General features: G+C 36.4%; 3 protein-coding genes across 3 annotated transcripts in view; all 3 read left to right on the forward strand.

The window, feature by feature from the left end:
• The first annotated feature begins 595 nt into the window (after positions 1–595).
• On the forward strand, positions 596–1822 carry LOC111802049 (peroxidase 57-like). The gene is made up of 3 exons (XM_023686305.1): positions 596–838; positions 912–968; positions 1082–1822. The coding sequence occupies exons 1-3, from the start codon at positions 596–598 to the stop codon at positions 1820–1822; spliced, it is 1041 nt and encodes a 346-aa protein (XP_023542073.1).
• Positions 1823–3349: 1527 nt separating this feature from the next.
• LOC111802408 (glutamate--glyoxylate aminotransferase 2-like) lies at positions 3350–10139 on the forward strand. The gene is made up of 14 exons (XM_023686759.1): positions 3350–3571; positions 4968–5169; positions 5447–5512; positions 5710–5827; positions 6086–6167; positions 6277–6364; positions 6471–6629; positions 7176–7349; positions 7753–7884; positions 7974–8039; positions 8119–8183; positions 8260–8351; positions 8423–8579; positions 9820–10139. The coding sequence occupies exons 2-14, from the start codon at positions 5053–5055 to the stop codon at positions 9947–9949; spliced, it is 1446 nt and encodes a 481-aa protein (XP_023542527.1). The 5' UTR covers positions 3350–3571; positions 4968–5052; the 3' UTR covers positions 9950–10139.
• Positions 10140–13154: 3015 nt separating this feature from the next.
• LOC111802277 (protein DETOXIFICATION 29) overlaps positions 13155–17514 on the forward strand; it is a 5596-nt gene continuing 1236 nt past the window's right edge. Inside the window, exons 1-7 of the mRNA XM_023686580.1 lie at positions 13155–13648; positions 13737–14054; positions 14787–15010; positions 15169–15255; positions 16896–16952; positions 17032–17270; positions 17356–17474. Coding sequence (XP_023542348.1) covers positions 13319–13648; positions 13737–14054; positions 14787–15010; positions 15169–15255; positions 16896–16952; positions 17032–17270; positions 17356–17474 — 1374 coding nt within the window. The 5' untranslated portion in view covers positions 13155–13318. The remainder of the gene's footprint in view (positions 13649–13736; positions 14055–14786; positions 15011–15168; positions 15256–16895; positions 16953–17031; positions 17271–17355; positions 17475–17514) is intronic.

The raw sequence follows: 17514 nt of genomic DNA on the forward strand, positions 1-17514 counted from the left end.
CTTGTTCTTTAAACCCTCTATTTTAAATAGTTTGAACTTCTAATATTGTATTTTGGTCGGTAAAATTAATATTTTATTATTATTTTAATTGAATTTGAGACATGTATGCATGTGTTTAAATGTTTTTAATTTTACACAATTTACTTATGTCCACGTCAATGAGTAACGATCTATGGCTCGAGTTCCTTAAAAAGCAGGTCGTTACAGTTACGACCACTATACTAGTTTATGATGGATATGCTCAATTGTGTTCATAACACTCATTTTAACGTCAAAATAACAACATTTGTGGGTAATGATTCAAATCTCTAATATTTTGGTCAATTCAACACCCGAGCTTGTAATCGAACTCTAAATAGGTCGGTCTTTTTTTCTTTCCCTTTTTACCCTTTTCTCAACCATTTTAACTTTTATTATTACGACAAAACCGTCGACACCAATATTTTTAGACAAAACACCTCATAAGTTCCCAAGATTCGGGAGGAAAACTAACTAACCAATTCTAAGTCCTCGTCTTCTTATAATTTATAACCACATTTACTGCTATCAGAGAAAGGCGGTCAGCTTCGTTGGAGAACTCTTAAAATTCCGATCAATGGAGGTTGGTCGGGTCGGCCGGGTAACGTGCGCCGCCTTCCTCATCGCTTGTTGTCTAACCGTTAGAACTTGTTCTGCGGCGGGTGAGAAAAAAGGCTGGAACTTGCGCGCTAGATTCTATCAATATACCTGCCCGCAGGCGGAGAAAATCGCCGCCGATCTTACCCGCGCTGCCCTTGGTCAAGATCCGACTCTCGCTGCTAGCCTCCTCCGCCTGTTTTTTCACGATTGCTTTGTCAATGTAAGTTTTAGAATTCCTCAACTTTTAATTTCCATGGCTTGAAGTTTCACATTCAAGATTTGAAACCGAATAGGGATGCGACGCTTCAATTTTACTGGATTCAACCCTTTCCGGCGAACCGATAGAAAAGGTATTATGTAATTTAATTTTATATATAATTGGTAGCTTGTATCCTATTTAAACGTCGTGAACGTTAATAATTTTACTTTTGATCTCATTTCCGTTTCTCATTTTTAACAAAAGGCATCACTGGGAAACGGCAAAACGATGAGAGGCTTCGAATTGATCGACGAAATAAAGGACAAGCTCGAGAACGAATGTCCCGAAATTGTATCTTGTGCCGATATAACAGCCTACGTAACAAGAGATGCTACCGTCTTCTCCGGTTTACCATACTTCAAAATCCCGGCCGGCCGTCGCGACGGTGTGATCTCACGCGCCACCGATGTATTCCACAACCTCCCAACTCCGGCAATGACGGTGGATGAAATGGCGGCAATATTCACAAGAAAGGGAATGACGGTAGACGAAATGGTGACTCTGACCGGAGCGCACTCGATCGGAAAAGTACAATGCAGTGTTTTCGAAGACAGAATTTACAATTACAGCGAAACGGGAAGTCGAGATCCGAAATTGCAGGCGGCGTACGCTTCTTACCTGTCGGCGATGTGTCCGCCGGCAGATGAGGTTCCGGTGAATTTAGCGGCGGAGGGAGGTGATAGATTAGTGTATTTGGATCCGTCGTCGCCTTTCAGGCTGGATAATTCGTTTTATCTGAGGATGAGAGAAGGAAAAACCTTGCTGCAGTCGGACCAGAATATGGCGGATGATCCGAAAACGGCGGAGCTTGTCGGAAAAATGGCGGCGGAACCGAAGATGTGGATGAAGAAATTTACGAGGGCTCTGGTTCGGCTTAGCAGGGTGGATGTGCTCACCGGAAATGCAGGGGAGATTAGGAAGAATTGTCGGGCTGTTAATTTATAATATTTAAAAAAGAAAAAAAAAATCAAATTACATTTATTTTTAATTAATAAAAATACCATTATTTTTAGTTCTTAAAAAATTCTACGTGTTTCAAAAATACTTATGAACTTTTTGAAATAACATTATAATATATGAGGTGACAATAGACGATTTTGTCCCTATATCAACCGTAATAATTTTTAAAAAACTTTTTATTCATAAGGGTAGAGAGGGTAAATGTTAGTTTTAATATTTTACGAGTATTTTTTAAACATAGAACTAACGATAGATATTTTTTTAAAAAAATTAAAATAGGTTGAAGGGTATTAATAAAAATTTTTAACGTTCAATTATTTTTGAAATACTGTTAAAAGTTCAAATATATTTTTGTTTTAACAAATATATTTTTGAAACAAAGTATTTTTCAGATTAAACATGAAAACAAAAAAACAAAAAAGAATATTAATAAATAAATAAATAAATAAATATATATATATATATATATAGCGGGGCCCATAAATATTTTCGTCCCATGTTTACCACTTATACATATATAGATATCTATGGAGCAATGACTTAAAATGACATTATAGGGACTAAGATGCACGAATGAATTAAGTTTTAAAGAACGACATTAGGTTGACTTTTTGAACATTCTAACGATTTTTATATCTCAACGTTAATTTGTAAGCATATATAAAAAAGTTAAAAGGGTAATATTGTAATATTTTTAAAAATAAAAATATTTTCGATGTATCTAAACGAATAAGAGATAATTAAAAATTGATTAAACATATCCCATAGATTAGACCGTAGAATATAAATAATTTTATGTTCAACAATCCATTTATTTTATAAATAAAACAAATTTACGATTGATCGTGAATTTACATGATGTCATATATAAAATTTACTATGTTCGAACTCTCATCATTTATTTTTTATTTGATGAGATAGTTACCAAAATTTCAATATTATGGTTATAAGTAAGTTAGTTATTGCCTTGAGAGGCGGGGCGGGGTTGAGGCCGAGAACAGGGATGGAGAATGTAATCTTCATCCCGGACCTCATTTAGCTCAAAAAATCTCTCACCGCTTTCCTTTTCTATTCCTCGCTTTCCTCTCTATCTATATACATACATATACACATACATACGTATAAAATAATTATTTTATTTATTCTATTAATAGTTCGTTAATCTGAACTTTTGACTTTTTGTTACTTGACTTGCGATTAATTAGTCAAACTATACAAACTTTTCAACCCTACAACATTATAAAACTACGTTATAATATTAAAATTTAAATTTTTAGAAAACTACGTTATAATATTAAAATTTAAATTTTTAGAAATATATTGCGATCAANGATGGGGAAAAGTTTATTTTTTTATTTTTTATTTTTTTTAATACAGAAATGGAAAATGAAATAGAACGAGGAGGCTTCTCCGATCATCTTTTTGGGGGGTTTCTCTAGCGGATTAATTTCGTGTCTTAGAAGAACACCCACCACTACTTACTGATTTCCTTGTCCAAACTATGAACATCGAGCCAAAGAAAGAGAGCCACCAAATTTCTTCAGCCTATCAAAACCATACTCTCTGTATGAAGCTGCACCACACTTTAGTTGCAACAACTTTATCTCTTCAAATTTCCAATACCCAAAAATCCACACTCCAAATTTCAGTGGCTCTGCTTCATCGTTACATTCCATTTATGCTCAAAAAATCCCCTTCCCCCCCTCTCTTGTGCTGCGCTTGCCTCGAACGCAGGTGAGTTCCATTTCCCTACGCCATTTTGAATGCTACCCACCTCCGATTCTCCTAAACCAAGCTGTTGCCTTAATCTGATTGTTCATCGAGTTCTTGTTCTTCCCCTTGTCACTGTTAAATCTGCATTGCTCCTGTTTTTTCTGTTGATTTATTGATGAATCCGTGATGTTGTGGTTTAGGTTTGGTGGGTTTTGATCATTAGGCAATGGCTTCTTCTTTTGATTGTTCTATACTATATTAGATTGGCTGGTGATGAAATCAAAATCATGCTGTTTTGTTTTGTTTGTTCGTTGATTTCTATGTCGTTTTTGTTGATGTCTTGTTGTTTGAATGCAAGAATTCAGATATCAAAAAAGTTATAGTGTTCATGGTTTGTTCTTTTGTATAGATTAGACTGCTCTGGGCTGATTGAGTCCATTTATATCTGTTCTGTTCTACTTGTTTATCTGCAATATTGGAAGAAGGGATTCTTTTTGAGCCCTTCTTTTCTAGTAATCATTCTTGGTGGAGGAGCTAGTTGCTTGAAATTTATGGTGTCTCTCATTGAACGTTTTTGTAACGTCCCAAGCTCACCGCTAGCGGTTATTGCCCTTTTGGTCTTAAGGGCTTCCCATCAAGGTTTTTAAAACGCGTCTACTAGGGAGAAGTTTCCACACCCTTATAAAGAATGTTTCGTTCTCCTCCCCAACCAATGTGAGATCTCATAATCCGCCCCCCTTCAGGGCCCAACGTCCTCGGTGGCACTCATTCCTCTCTTCCATTGATGTGGGATCTCACAATCCACCCCCCTTTGGGGTCGAGCGTCCTCACTGGCACTCGTTCCTCTCTTCCATTGACGTGGGATCTTACAAACCACCCCACTTTATACCCCAGCGTCCTCGCTGACACTCGTTCCTCTCTTCAATAGATATGGGATCTCATAATCCACCCCCCTTCAGGGCCCAACGTCCTCGTTGGTACTCGTTCCTCTCTTCAATCGACATAGGATCTCATAATCCACCCCTAATTCAGGGCCTAGTGTCCTCGTTGGCACTCATTCCTTTCTTCAATCGACGTGAGATCTCACAATCCACCCCACTTCGGGGACCAGCGTCCTCGTTGGCACTCATTCCTCTCTCCAATCCGATGTGGGATCTCACAGTTTTCAGCTGTTTTATGTGGATTCGTGTTTGTAAATCCCCAGTAAACATAAAACTATTAATTGGATTCACGAAACTCAGCCCCAAATGTTGATGTAAAACTCTGATACCATGTCAAGCCATTATGAATCCAAATGCTTATTGTAAAAACTTACTTTGATACTTGATAGTTCATGGTATGTTTACCCTTCGAGTATCTTCTAAAGATCTCCATTTGGTTTCTTATTTGTCAACCTGTCTCTCTTTTTCAATTTCAGGTTCAGGGCAGATCTTGTTTTGTTGGTAAATTCAAGCTTGTTCTTGACTGTATTGGAGTAACAGCTAAAAGAAGTTCAATAAATCATGTCACACAAGGCACTCGACTACGAGTCGATTAACGAAAATGTGAAAAGGGCTCAGTATGCTGTCAGAGGAGAACTATACCTGCGAGCTTCTGAGCTTCAGAAGGAAGGGAAAAAGGTATAACGTCTTCATCTAATCAGATATCTGTTAATCAAACAGTTCCTCTGCTGTTTATAAGATTGACTTTGGTTCTTTAGGAGCTCAATTATTTGGTTACCTGTGATAATGAACTTAGCATATCCCAATCCCTTCTCGAGCTTAGAGAATTTAAGATCCGATGTTTAAACCTTCATCATTTCCTGTTTCGACATCGTTCGGAGTGACTTTTGTTCTTGGTTGATTCGATACTCTTTCCTACACACTTATGTTGCTCATATCTCAAATGTTTCTACAGATCATTTTCACTAATGTTGGGAATCCTCATGCTCTTGGACAGAAGCCACTGACTTTTCCACGTCAGGTTCGTTACTACCGCCACTTTCATTTGCTCGAGTTTGATCTTTTTTATTGGTTAAATTACACGTTTAGTCCATAGACTTATAAAGTTATAAAATGTGTTTAACAAGTCCTTGAGCTTTCAATTATCTGTCCAATAAGTTTACGATAGGTCGGTATAAACACAAATTTGAAAGTTCAAGAACTCTTACTTTTACACAGGTTGTTGCTCTTTGCCAAGCTCCCTTTCTGTTAGAAGATCCTAATGTAGGATTAATGTTTCCTGCCGACGCCATTGCTAGAGCCAAACATTACCTCTCGCTGATTCCGGGAGGCCTAGGTACTTTCTTAATTTGCTTTCACGAGTTAGAGTGATTTAGGATTTAATCGTTGAATGATATGTTGAGGATTGTTGGGAGTGAGTCCCACATTGACTAATTAAGGGATGATCGATCATGGACTTATAAGTAAGGAATACATTTCCACACTGGAATGAGGCCTTTTGGGGAAACCAATATGCTCAAAGTGGACAATATCATACTATTGTGGAGGTTCATTCAATTGATTGGAGTTTTTAATCCTTCTAAAACACTTCTAGGTGCTTACAGCGATTCTCGAGGAATTCCTGCAATTAGAAAGGAAGTAGCAGAGTTCATAGGAAGGCGAGATGGCTATCCAAGGTGATAGTGATGATATTGATGATATTGATTTGAATCTCGTGTGTCATATGTGTGCGAGTTAGGTTCAATGACCTCAAAATGCTCATTGTGTTCGTTCCTTGTGTGACAGCGATCCCGAACTCATATACCTCACGGATGGAGCTAGTAAAGGTGTAATGCAGATATTGAATACTATTATCCGTGGCGAAGGGGACGGGGTACTAGTCTTCACTAAACATGAACTCATGGGAGCTCATGGGTGCTTTTTGTTTCAGAAAATGTTTATTTGTCTGGTTGTTAAGTTTTAAATTGATATCTTATCAGATTCTAGTCCCAGTTCCTCAATACCCTCTTTACTCGGCTGCCATTGCGTTGCTTGGCGGCTCTCTTGTTCCATACTACCTAGAAGAGACTGCAAATTGGGGTCTTGATGTTAATGATCTTCGCCAGTCGGTTGCTCAAGCTCGCTCTAAAGGAATTAATGTTAGTGCATCTTTTATATTTATTGCGTCGTTTTTGTTAGGTCATGGAGTCTGCTGCTTATTTATAGCTCAGTCAATGGTTATACATACTTAAGCTATATATGGTAAATGACGTAAATGGTCATAAATAGTAAATCGAGATGTATAGTAAAAGCTATATATGGTAGATGGTTATATACAGTAAGTGACTATATCTGGTAAAATTATATGTAGTAAACTGAACCATATGTGACAGTGCTTTGTCTGCCTTCTCTGTATTCTCTCTTACTGTACATACCTGAGGTCCTATTCTTTGTGTTCATCTAGATCGAGTGTGTGCGTTGTTGTACGATCCTAACAGTTTTTTCATGAAACATGAAACTAGGAATAGAAGTTTTCGGTTTTTGAACTTTGAAACCGAGTTATCGTAGTCGATCTTGCATTCATAACTCACTAAACATTGATATGCCAAGTTTTGATATTCCACACATTCACATATTTGAGTGTGTTCGTCTTCAGGCTGAAATCGTACCGATAACTCATATCTTATATGTCGGATTTTGGTTAGGTAAGAGCCATGGTGATCATAAATCCTGGGAACCCCACTGGGCAATGCCTTAGTGAAGCCAATCTGAGAGAGATACTCAACTTCTGCTTCCGAGAAAACTTGGTCTTGCTTGGAGATGAGGTGTATCAGCAAAACGTATACCAAGATGAACGCCCCTTCATTAGTTCTAGAAAGGTAAATGGTCATCATAGCTAAGTTTCCACATTTTTAACGGTGAGATTCCATATCGGTTGGAGAGGAAAACGAAACATTCCTTATAAGGGTGTGGAAACCTCTCCGGACGCGTTTTAAAATCTTGAGGGAAAGCCCAAAGAGGACAATATCTGCTAGCGGTGGGCTTGGACTGTTACAAATGGTATCAGAGCCATCATCAGGCGGTGTGCCAGTGAGGACACCGGGCTTCCGAGGGGGTGGATTGTGAGATCCCATATCGATTGGAGAGGGGAACAAAGCATTCCTTATAAGGGTGTGGAAACCTCTCTTTAGTGGACACGAAAGCCCAAAGAGTACAATATCTGCTAAGGATGGGCTTGAACTGTTACATCAACTCAATGATCTGATCCATTGCATCTCTCAGGTACTACTCGATATGGGTCCACCCATCAGCAAGGAGCTGCAGCTTATATCGTTCCACACCGTGTCAAAAGGATACTGGGGAGAATGTGGACAACGTGGCGGATACTTCGAGATGACCAACATTCCTGCAAAGGTTTGATTACTTAACAACCTCACTCTTCAATTCAATAACCTCTCAATATTCTATAACTCTCACGTAAGATTCAATCTCCGGCTCTACAGACAGTCGATGAAATATACAAGGTTGCTTCTATATCACTTAGCCCCAACGTCCCGGCTCAGATATTCGTGAGTGCACTCAACATGTTCCATGCTTGTTTCTTAACGTTTAGATCTAGCACACTTGAATTGTCTGACTTCTTTGCAGATGGGGTTGATGGTTAACCCACCAAAGGCTGGTGATATCTCATATGATCAGTTCATTAGAGAGAGGTATGGCTGTTTGGTTGTGCAAGATCATAGTTTTCATTAGTTCAATTGTTTTGATATCACTTTTGGGTCACTGCAGCAAGGGGATCCTTGAGTCACTGAGGAGAAGAGCTAGAATAATGACTGATGGGTTCAATAGCTGTAGGAATGTGATATGCAATTTCACTGAAGGTATGCTTTTGGGCACTCCCAGACTGATTATTGTAAGATTTGATGAAGAAAATGAGTGAATTTGTTCACAGGTGCTATGTATTCGTTCCCTCAAATACGCCTCCCACCAAGAGCTATTGAGGCTGCCAAAAAGTTGGGGAAAGTGCCTGATGTTTACTACTGTCTTAAGCTCTTGGAAGCCACTGGAATCTCCACTGTTCCTGGTTCAGGCTTTGGGCAGAAAGAAGGGTAAGATCGTAAACACTTTAATTTAACCGTCTTCTAGAGTCTGAATATCTCGAACATAATCCTCTTGTATCTCGACAATGTACGTAAGATCATAAGCACTTTAACTGTAATAGCCTAAGTCCACCGCTAGTAGATATTGTCCTCTTTGGGTTTTTAAAACGCGTCTGCTAGGGAGAGGTTTCCATACACTTATAAAGAATGTTTCTGTTCTCCTCCCCAACCGATGTGGGATCTCACAATCCACCCCCTTTCGGGGCCCAGCGTCCTCATTGACACTCATTCCCTTCTCCAATCGATGCCCCAATGCACCCACCTTCGGGGGCCAGCGTCCTTGCTGGCACACCGCCTCGTGTCCACCCCCTTTCGGGCTCAGGTTCCTCGCTGACACATCGTCTGGTGTCGACTCTGGTACCATTTGTAATAGTCAAAGCCCACTTCTAGTATATATTGTCCTCTTTGGACTTTATCTTTCGTGCCTCCCCTTAAAGTTTTTCAAACCCGTGTGCTAGGGAGAGGTTTTCATACCCTTATAAAAAAAATTCGTCCTCCTCCCCAACCAACGTGGGATCTCACAATCCACCTCCCTTCAGGAACCAACGTCCTTACTGGCACATCGCCTCGTGTCCAACCCCTTCAGGGCTCAACTTTCTCGTTGGCACATTGCATGGTGTCTGGCTCTGATACCATTTGTAACAGCTCAAGCCCATCGCGAGTAGATACTGTTCTCTTTGGGCTTTTCCTTTCGAGTTTCTCTTCAAGGTTTTTAAAACGCCTCTCTTAGGGGGAGGTTTTCATACCCTTGTAAAAAATGTTTCATTCTACTCTTCAACCGATGTGAGATCTCACAATCCACCCCCTTCCGGGCCTAGTGTCCTTGCTGGCACTTTTTCCTTTCTCCAATTGATGTGGAACCCCCCAATCCACTCTCCTTTGGGGTCCAGCATCCTTGCTGGCACATCACCGAATGTCTGGCTCTGATACCATTTGTAACAGCTCAAGCTCACCGCTAGCAAATATTGTCCTCTATGGGCTTTCTTTTTCAGGCATCCCCTCAAGGTCTTTAAAACGCGTCTACTAGGAAGACGTTTCCACATCCTTATAAAGAATGTTTTGTTCTCCTCCTCAACCGATATACGATCTCACATTAACAGTCTTTTAGAATCTGAATATCTCGAACACAATCCTCTTGTATCTTAACAACGTACGATATTACTACGTTTTGGCTGATTCTTTCCTATAGGGTGTTCCATTTGAGAACAACCATTTTACCAGCTGAGGAAGACATGCCTGGAATCATGGAAAGTTTCAAGAAGTTCAACGACGCATTCATGGAGGAATATGAAGATCATAGGGGCTATTCAAGAATGTGATCGGACGGATCGGGGGCATCTTCCTTCCGAGTAGCGTTCCGAATTCATGATATACTCTTCCATTACTGTAAAGCTTTTGCAAGCGTACATATTTATCCTTATCGTAAGAACTTTATTGTTCTATTGGATTGAATGATCATATTTTACTCTTGTTCTTCAAAAAAATTATTGGATTGCACTTTGTAAGCGATGATCAGGGAGTTTAGCTGTACAAGGAAGAAGCAGCTTTTGGTGAACACCATTGCCAACCACCGGAAAGATACGTACTAATCCCGTTTCAAAAGTTTCAATAATATCTCTAAAATTAAAAAAAAAAAAATTCAAAAATACCCTTAAAATTTTTATCTTCCATCTAAAAAAACACGTACTAAATATTTTCCACTTTGAGCATCAGCTCTCATGGCTTTGCTTTGGGCTTCCACAAGAGGTCTCGTACCAATGTAGTTAGTATTCCTCACTTATAAACCCTCCACAAGAGGCCGGTCTCGTACCAATGTAGTTAGTATTCCTCACTTATAAACCCTCCACAAGAGGCCTCGTACCAATGTAGTTAGTATTCCTTACTTATAAACTCATAATCATTCCCTAAATTAGCCGATGTGGGACTTTCATCATCCAACACCTCCCCTTGAACAAAGTGCGCCTCACCTTAATCGAGACTCTTCAATTATCTAATCACAAATAAAGCTCATTATCAACGCTATATTAAAAATTGTGAATGTGTCCGACAAATTATAATTAAACTATATAAATATTGTGTACGTGGCTTACAAGTGATTAATAAAAGTTGACCGACAATTTATAAATTAATATAATTAAACTAATTCACTTAAGTCAACATAATTTAAATTAAAAGTAAAGTAAATGACGAATCAAATTAAAACAACATTCGAAGGTTAAAATTTAATATAATTTTTTTTTTAATATGTTATATATTTTATTATATCATGCGTAACAACAATATAATAAATAATAATAAAAAATAGAAACTGTGCTATTTATTTTTTTAAATATATAAAATATAAAGTTTAATTATTTTTAGTTCAAAATATAAAGTTTAATTATTTTTAGTTCAAATTTGAGTCAAAATTTTAATATAAATGTCGGCATCATTTTATTTAGTCCAAATGTGAAATAATTAATTATTCTAAAAATAATGACTTTAAATTCTTTTTATTAATAATTATAATAATAATAATAATAATAACAAGATAGTTGTCTATGAGATAAATTATAAATTTACATAAAACACCTTTAATTTGCAACCACGTGAATTTTTTTTTATGAATAATGTGTATAATTAAATATTTTATTATTGGATTTAGTGAGAGATGTTCATTTAACTCGTGAGACATTATTCCCATTTAGAAACCGAAAGAAGAGGAGGGAGAGGAAAGAATTTTTTTTTATGCTAAACGGATACAGAGGTCGAGATTATACTCTCCATTGTCTTCCCGGTGTCACAATCGCACTTTTAATGGCAGCGGGCTTGCGATTGTACGGCACTCACTTTCCAACGACAAGTGAGCTAAGCCAATTCGTTCTTGCGTCGCCTACGGTCAAGCGACTTATGCTCGAGCCTCTAGCCTCGGTTTTAAGAGAAGGTTTTAGAAAGCGAGGGCAGAGAGAGATTTTTGAAAGAGACGTTATATAAGTAAGCAAGAGATAAATAACAACGGCTTACAATATATAACCTTGGGTAGGGAGAAGTTGAAAACTAGTCGTATCTCCCTATAGTACATTCTGAGGCATTTCATATCTGACAGACCTAGACATGATATTTCTGAAACGTCATACTTCCTTGAAATACAGAAGTAAAACACTAGAATATGGAAAGACATAAAGGGTTGGACTTGTCATAGGCATGCGGTCATGGGCAACACGCCTTGGACGAGCATGACCGTGACACCCAGCACCGACCAAGCTAAATTCTTGCTTATATATATATATATATCAAAACTAAGATACAAAAAATAAATTATTATAATACTTAATATTATATATATTTTTTCTTTAAATAATTATTTTTACTTGAAGTTTTGATTATAATATATTTTATTTATAAAATAATATTTTTTAATAAAAATTATACTAAAAGTGAAAAATATTTATTAATTCTCGCACGCGTGAAAATAGATCAATAATTGAGTCTTCCATTCTCAAGGGTGGACCGGAGAAGGACGGTCAGAAATAATTGCTTGCCCGCCCAAATAGTGACACGCCATATCCAAAATTTATATTTACAGATCTGACGACACGTGGCTTGATTTTATTTATAAATCGATCTCATTTATTATTAATTTTAAAAAATAAAAAATAATATATATTTGTGGTTATTAAATTTAGATTTTTTTTTTGTCTTTATCATTTAAATAGTGTATTTTAAATAATTTGAAGGGGTATTTTTGTGGCCTATGTTTATTTTTTTTATTACTATTTTAATTAAATTTTAGAGGTATATGCACGTGTTTAAATTTTATGTATTTGTATTTATTTCCACGTCAGTGAGCAACGGTTCGTGGTTCGAGTTTCTCGAAGAGTGAATTGCTATAGAATTGCTTGCTATGAATATATGAATGGACACAACTTATTCTACCGTGTATACGAGTTCAACCATAAATCTATAATATGAATAAAAATGTAATTAAAATGTTTAGATTTTAAAGGATTTAAGCTCGTATTTATATATTAAATATAAATAAAAAATAAATTTAATTTGAATGGTTCAAATATTAAATATAAATAGAAAAAAATATTTAATGGGAAGAATTTAAATTTATATTTAAAGGATTTGGATGGGAGAAAGGAAGCGGTTGGCCTTTTCTTCGGTTTTAATTTATATTATTAAAAAAGTATAGTTTTTTTTTTATTATTATTAAAAAATAAAAAATAAAATAATAAAATCCAAATATCATTTTGGAACGAAAGTAAAAAAATTTAAAAACCTAAAAGAGGCACAAAATTTAACAACTTTGAATTTAACAAAATTTCATTAATAATTTTGAGAGAATATACTATTTAAAAAAAATACCCATCAAATTAAAAAATAATAATATTAAAATTATTTATTTATATTAAAAAAATTATTAATTATTTATTTACACCTCATCTTTATCTTTAAAACTTTTGGAAGTTCATGAATATAATTTATATTATATAATAATATTATTAAAAGTTTTGTAAATTTATAAATATAGATAACATTTACGAGTCCATACATATCCCACCGTCCAAGTAAGCCGCCACCGCCACGATTTTCCAGCGCATCTCAGCCGCCGTCGCAAGCTGCCAACCGTTTCATTAACACGCTGTCACTTCTTATTTCAACGCCGAAAGATCCTTCCTCCGCCGCGCCCAATCTCTTCCACTATGACGGATTTCTCTCAGCCACTTCTTCCGCCCCCAGACAAAACCAAATGGATCTCCTCACCGGAATCCAACCGGGAACCCACGGCGCCCATTTTCGCTCCCGACGCCGACGACATCCCTCCGATCAACAACGCACGTGATTTCTACACACAGTTTCGTATTGAATCAAAGAAGCTGTGGTACTTAGCAGCTCCGGCAGTGTTCACGTCCGTTTGCCAATACTCTTTTGGCGCCATCACTCAACTCTTCGCCGGACAAGTCAGCACCGTCGCCCTCGCCGCTGTTTCCATTGAAAACTCCGTCATCGCTGGTTTTGCCTTCGGCGTCATGGCACGTGACTTTTTATATATGAAATTAATTTCGTATTAATAATAATTTTAATTTGTTAATGAAAAATTAAAATAATGATTAACTGCAGCTTGGGATGGGGAGCGCGCTGGAGACGCTGTGCGGGCAGGCGTACGGCGCCGGGCAGCTTGATATGATGGGAGTGTACGTGCAAAGATCGTGCGTGATCCTCGTTTCAACGGCTGTGATTCTGACACCATTTTACGTGTTTGCGACGCCGCTTTTGATGGCGATTGGACAGACGGCGGAGGTGGCAGAGGCCGCCGGAGTTATGTCGGTTTGGATGATCCCTCAGCTGTATGCTTACGCGCTCAACTTTCCGATCTCCAAGTTCCTGCAAGCTCAGAGCAAGATGATGGCTATGTCGGTCATATCCGCCGTCGCTTTGGTATGTTTAAATTATTAAATTCATTTATTTATTTTATTTTATTATTATTATTTTTTTTTATGGGTTAATTATAAATTTAGTCCCCTTTCAAAATAGTATTTATTTCGATAGTAAATGCAACTGTCCTTTTTGGTCTTTTCCTTAGATTTTTAAAACCGGTATGGTATGCTATGGAGAGGTTTTCACACAGTTATTAAAAATGCTTCGTTTTTTTTTTATCCAATCGATGTTAGATCTCACAGTCTACTTCTTTCTCGGGCTTAGTGTCTTCGCTTGTACTTGTTCCATTCTCGAATCAATGTGGGACCTCCTAATCCATCCCTCCTTTGGAGCTTAGCTTTCTCGCTCGCACATTGTCCGGTGTCTGACTCCAATACCATTTGTAACGGCCTAAGCCTACTGCTGACAGATATTGTCCTCTTTAGGCTTTCCCTTAAGACTTTCACTTAAAAGTTTTTAAAACGGGTCGGGAAGATGTTTCAATCTCCTCTCCACCAGACGTGAGATTTGACATTAAATTTTTAAAATTATAAATCTTTAAATTTTTGAATTTTTAAATAATCATTGATACAAAATTAAAATTTCTAAGTTCTATTATGTATAAAATTTAAAATTATATTTAATAGAAGGTACAAAATGGATAATTTATTGCATTTTTTAAATTTCATGATTAAATAAATCCCGTCTTAGAGACTAAATTTGTAATTCAATTTTTTTTTCGACCTCCAATAGGTATTCCATGTGTTCTTTAGTTGGTTGCTGATGCTAAAGCTAGGGTGGGGCCTAGCGGGAGGTGCAGTGATACTAAACGTGTCGTGGTGGTTGATTGTGGTGGCTCAAATTGTTTATATTATGAGTGGGAGTTGTAGGGAAACTTGGACAGGTTTCTCGTGGAGAGCGTTTCAAAACCTTTGGGGTTTCGTCAAACTATCTCTAGCGTCGGCAGTGATGCTCTGGTACATTTCATAATAACTAAGATTTATTAACTAATATTGAAAATTTATTTGAAAAAACCGTCTTGTTAGTATATTGAATTCATATCTGAAGGTTATCGGGAAATTCTCGAGAACTGCTCTATAGCATAAGTAATTGAAAAGGGTTTATTATTGTGTAGTTTGGAGATATGGTATTTTATGTCTTTGATACTGTTTGCGGGATATCTCAAGAATGCAGAAGTCTCTATCGGAGCCTTGTCTATATGGTACGTAATTAATATCGCTCTTTATTATTATTATTATTATTTTATTTTTATACATATTAGTCAGACTTTGCAGTGTCTATTTAATATTATTATTTTAAAATATTTATACATGTTAATATTTTGTATTTAATAAATTTTAAATTTTAAAAATGGTATAATTTATCTTTAATTTTTTAATTTTATTTCAATTAATTTTTTTTAATTTTTAAAAAATTATAAACTGGACTATTTATGTTAATAAATCAATTTTAAATAAACATTTATATATTTAGTCATATTAAAAAGTATTTTTAAAAACTACTTTTTTTTTAATTTTTTTTAATTTTGTTTGGGTTTGTAAAAATATATATATTAATTTATACCGGATAAATTATAATTTTTAAACATTATTATAGTTTGAAAATTTTAAAGTTTATTAATTAATTAATATTAAAATTTATTTTCATAAAAGTTGAAAGAATAAAAATTTAATTAAAGGTAATTATTATAATTATATTTTAAGTAATACGTGGTGTGTTTGTTGAGCCAAATTAGCGCCAAATTAGAGCCAAATTAGAGCCAAATTGATATAAGATTTGTGAAATTTTGATACAAAACGACAAAATCAGTCAAAAGTAGATGCCATAATTATAATTTGTTGGCTCAAATTTATGATAAAAGTGATTAATGTTTTTCATTAATTGTTGTCTAACCAAATTTATAAAACACCTACCACTTTGGGGGAACCCGATGTCGAACCCACGTTTAAGATTTGGAAGTCGGATTCGGCACTTGATGGCTCTAAGTTTACCGTGTGATATGACTACTCTCACACCTGAGTAAAGGATAGGATGACTAGGAAAAGACTTGAAAAGAACTGAAAGTTACTATTTATACCAATAAAGTGCATCTTTCTTTTCTGTGGCTCAATTATATGAATTTAGTAGTTAAGTCATAGGAATTTTCTTAGGATGCATGTTAGTGAGAACAAAACATGTTGGAAGGATTTGTGTTGGTCTGTGGGGATAATCTTTGCTCTTAGAAGAATAGGTTACGTAACTATGTCGTAGGGGATGTGGAGAATGTCGGGGTCTTTATGTGTCAAATTCGGATTCTGAATACTGAGTTGGATTCTCTTGGCGTGGGTCGTTACAACCACATCACCTACTTGACTTGTAAAAATAGGTCGGGGACGAACTTGAAAATAGAGTTACAACTTATAAATGTTTGATATTTGAATTTTATGAGATTTTAGTTATTAATATAACAATCGAGAGCCAACCTAACCTTGGACCGTGAACTTTATTCGGGTCACTTCAGTCATCAATCCAACTAATTCTTTAACAATTTCTTAACCATCATTGAAACAGCCTAAGCCCACCGTTAGCAATATTGTCATCTTTGAGCTTTTCCTTCTGGACTTCCCCTCAGGATTTATAAAACGCAAGATTTTCACACCCTTGTAAAGAATGCTTCGTTCTCCTCACCAACCGATGCAGGATCTCACAATCATATTCTCGGGATAATTCTTATTTATTGCGATCTAGGTTCATTCATGTTCCAATCGTTTACTTGAATTATGTTGAGATTGTAAGATGTAGGAAGCTAAAGAACAGTGAAATGTTATGAACTTTAATTACTTTGTGTTTAATTTAATGCAGCATGAACATCTTGGGGTGGATGGTGATGGTATCTTTTGGAATCAATGCTGCCATAAGGTACTAAACACAACAGATTAATAACTCTTAATTACATTTTAATACAAATTAATTAGTGATTAAGAGACTAAATTTGCAGTGTTCGTGTCTCCAATGAGTTGGGCGCAGCTCATCCAAGAACAGCAAGGTTTTCATTGATAGTGGCTGTAATATCGTCGTTCGTTCTTGGTCTCATAATGGCGGCTGTTGTTCTTGTGACAAAGAATGATTATCCATTCTTGTTTTCGAGTGATTCTGCTGTGAGACAAATTGTGAAGGACCTAACCCCTTTGCTTTGTTTGTGCATTGTAATTGACATCGTTCAACCCGTTTTATCCGGTTCGTTTTTGGTTTTTGGTTTTTTTTTTTTTTTTTTTGAAGTTTTTGTGATTGAGCTACTGAAAGTGAATATGAAATGGTGTAGGAGTGGCGGTTGGAGCGGGATGGCAGGCTCTTGTGGCTTATGTCAACATTGGTTCTTACTATGTGTTTGGACTTCCTATGGGTCTGCTGATGGGTTTCGTGCTCAATTGGGGTGTTTTGGTAAGTCCATTCTGGTTTTATACTTCCATTTTCAATTCAT

Source organism: Cucurbita pepo, chromosome LG09 (assembly GCF_002806865.2).
Source record: "Cucurbita pepo subsp. pepo cultivar mu-cu-16 chromosome LG09, ASM280686v2, whole genome shotgun sequence".
NCBI classification, from domain to species: domain Eukaryota; kingdom Viridiplantae; phylum Streptophyta; class Magnoliopsida; order Cucurbitales; family Cucurbitaceae; genus Cucurbita; species Cucurbita pepo.

What these genes read in the sequence shown, in the direction of transcription:
- LOC111802049 (XM_023686305.1), top strand. Translation starts at nt 596, where the DNA reads ATGGAGGTTGGTCGGGTCGGCCGGGTAACGTGCGCCGCCTTCCTCATC. An exon ending in TTCACGATTGCTTTGTCAAT is followed by an intron (nt 839 to 911) that starts GTAAGTTTTAGA and finishes GAAACCGAATAG; the next exon opens with GGATGCGACGCTTCAATTTT. An exon ending in CCGGCGAACCGATAGAAAAG is followed by an intron (nt 969 to 1,081) that starts GTATTATGTAAT and finishes TTTTAACAAAAG; the next exon opens with GCATCACTGGGAAACGGCAA.
- LOC111802408 (XM_023686759.1), top strand. Translation starts at nt 5,053, where the DNA reads ATGTCACACAAGGCACTCGACTACGAGTCGATTAACGAAAATGTGAAA. An exon ending in CTCGCTCTAAAGGAATTAAT is followed by an intron (nt 6,630 to 7,175) that starts GTTAGTGCATCT and finishes GATTTTGGTTAG; the next exon opens with GTAAGAGCCATGGTGATCAT. An exon ending in GGCTTTGGGCAGAAAGAAGG is followed by an intron (nt 8,580 to 9,819) that starts GTAAGATCGTAA and finishes TCTTTCCTATAG; the next exon opens with GGTGTTCCATTTGAGAACAA.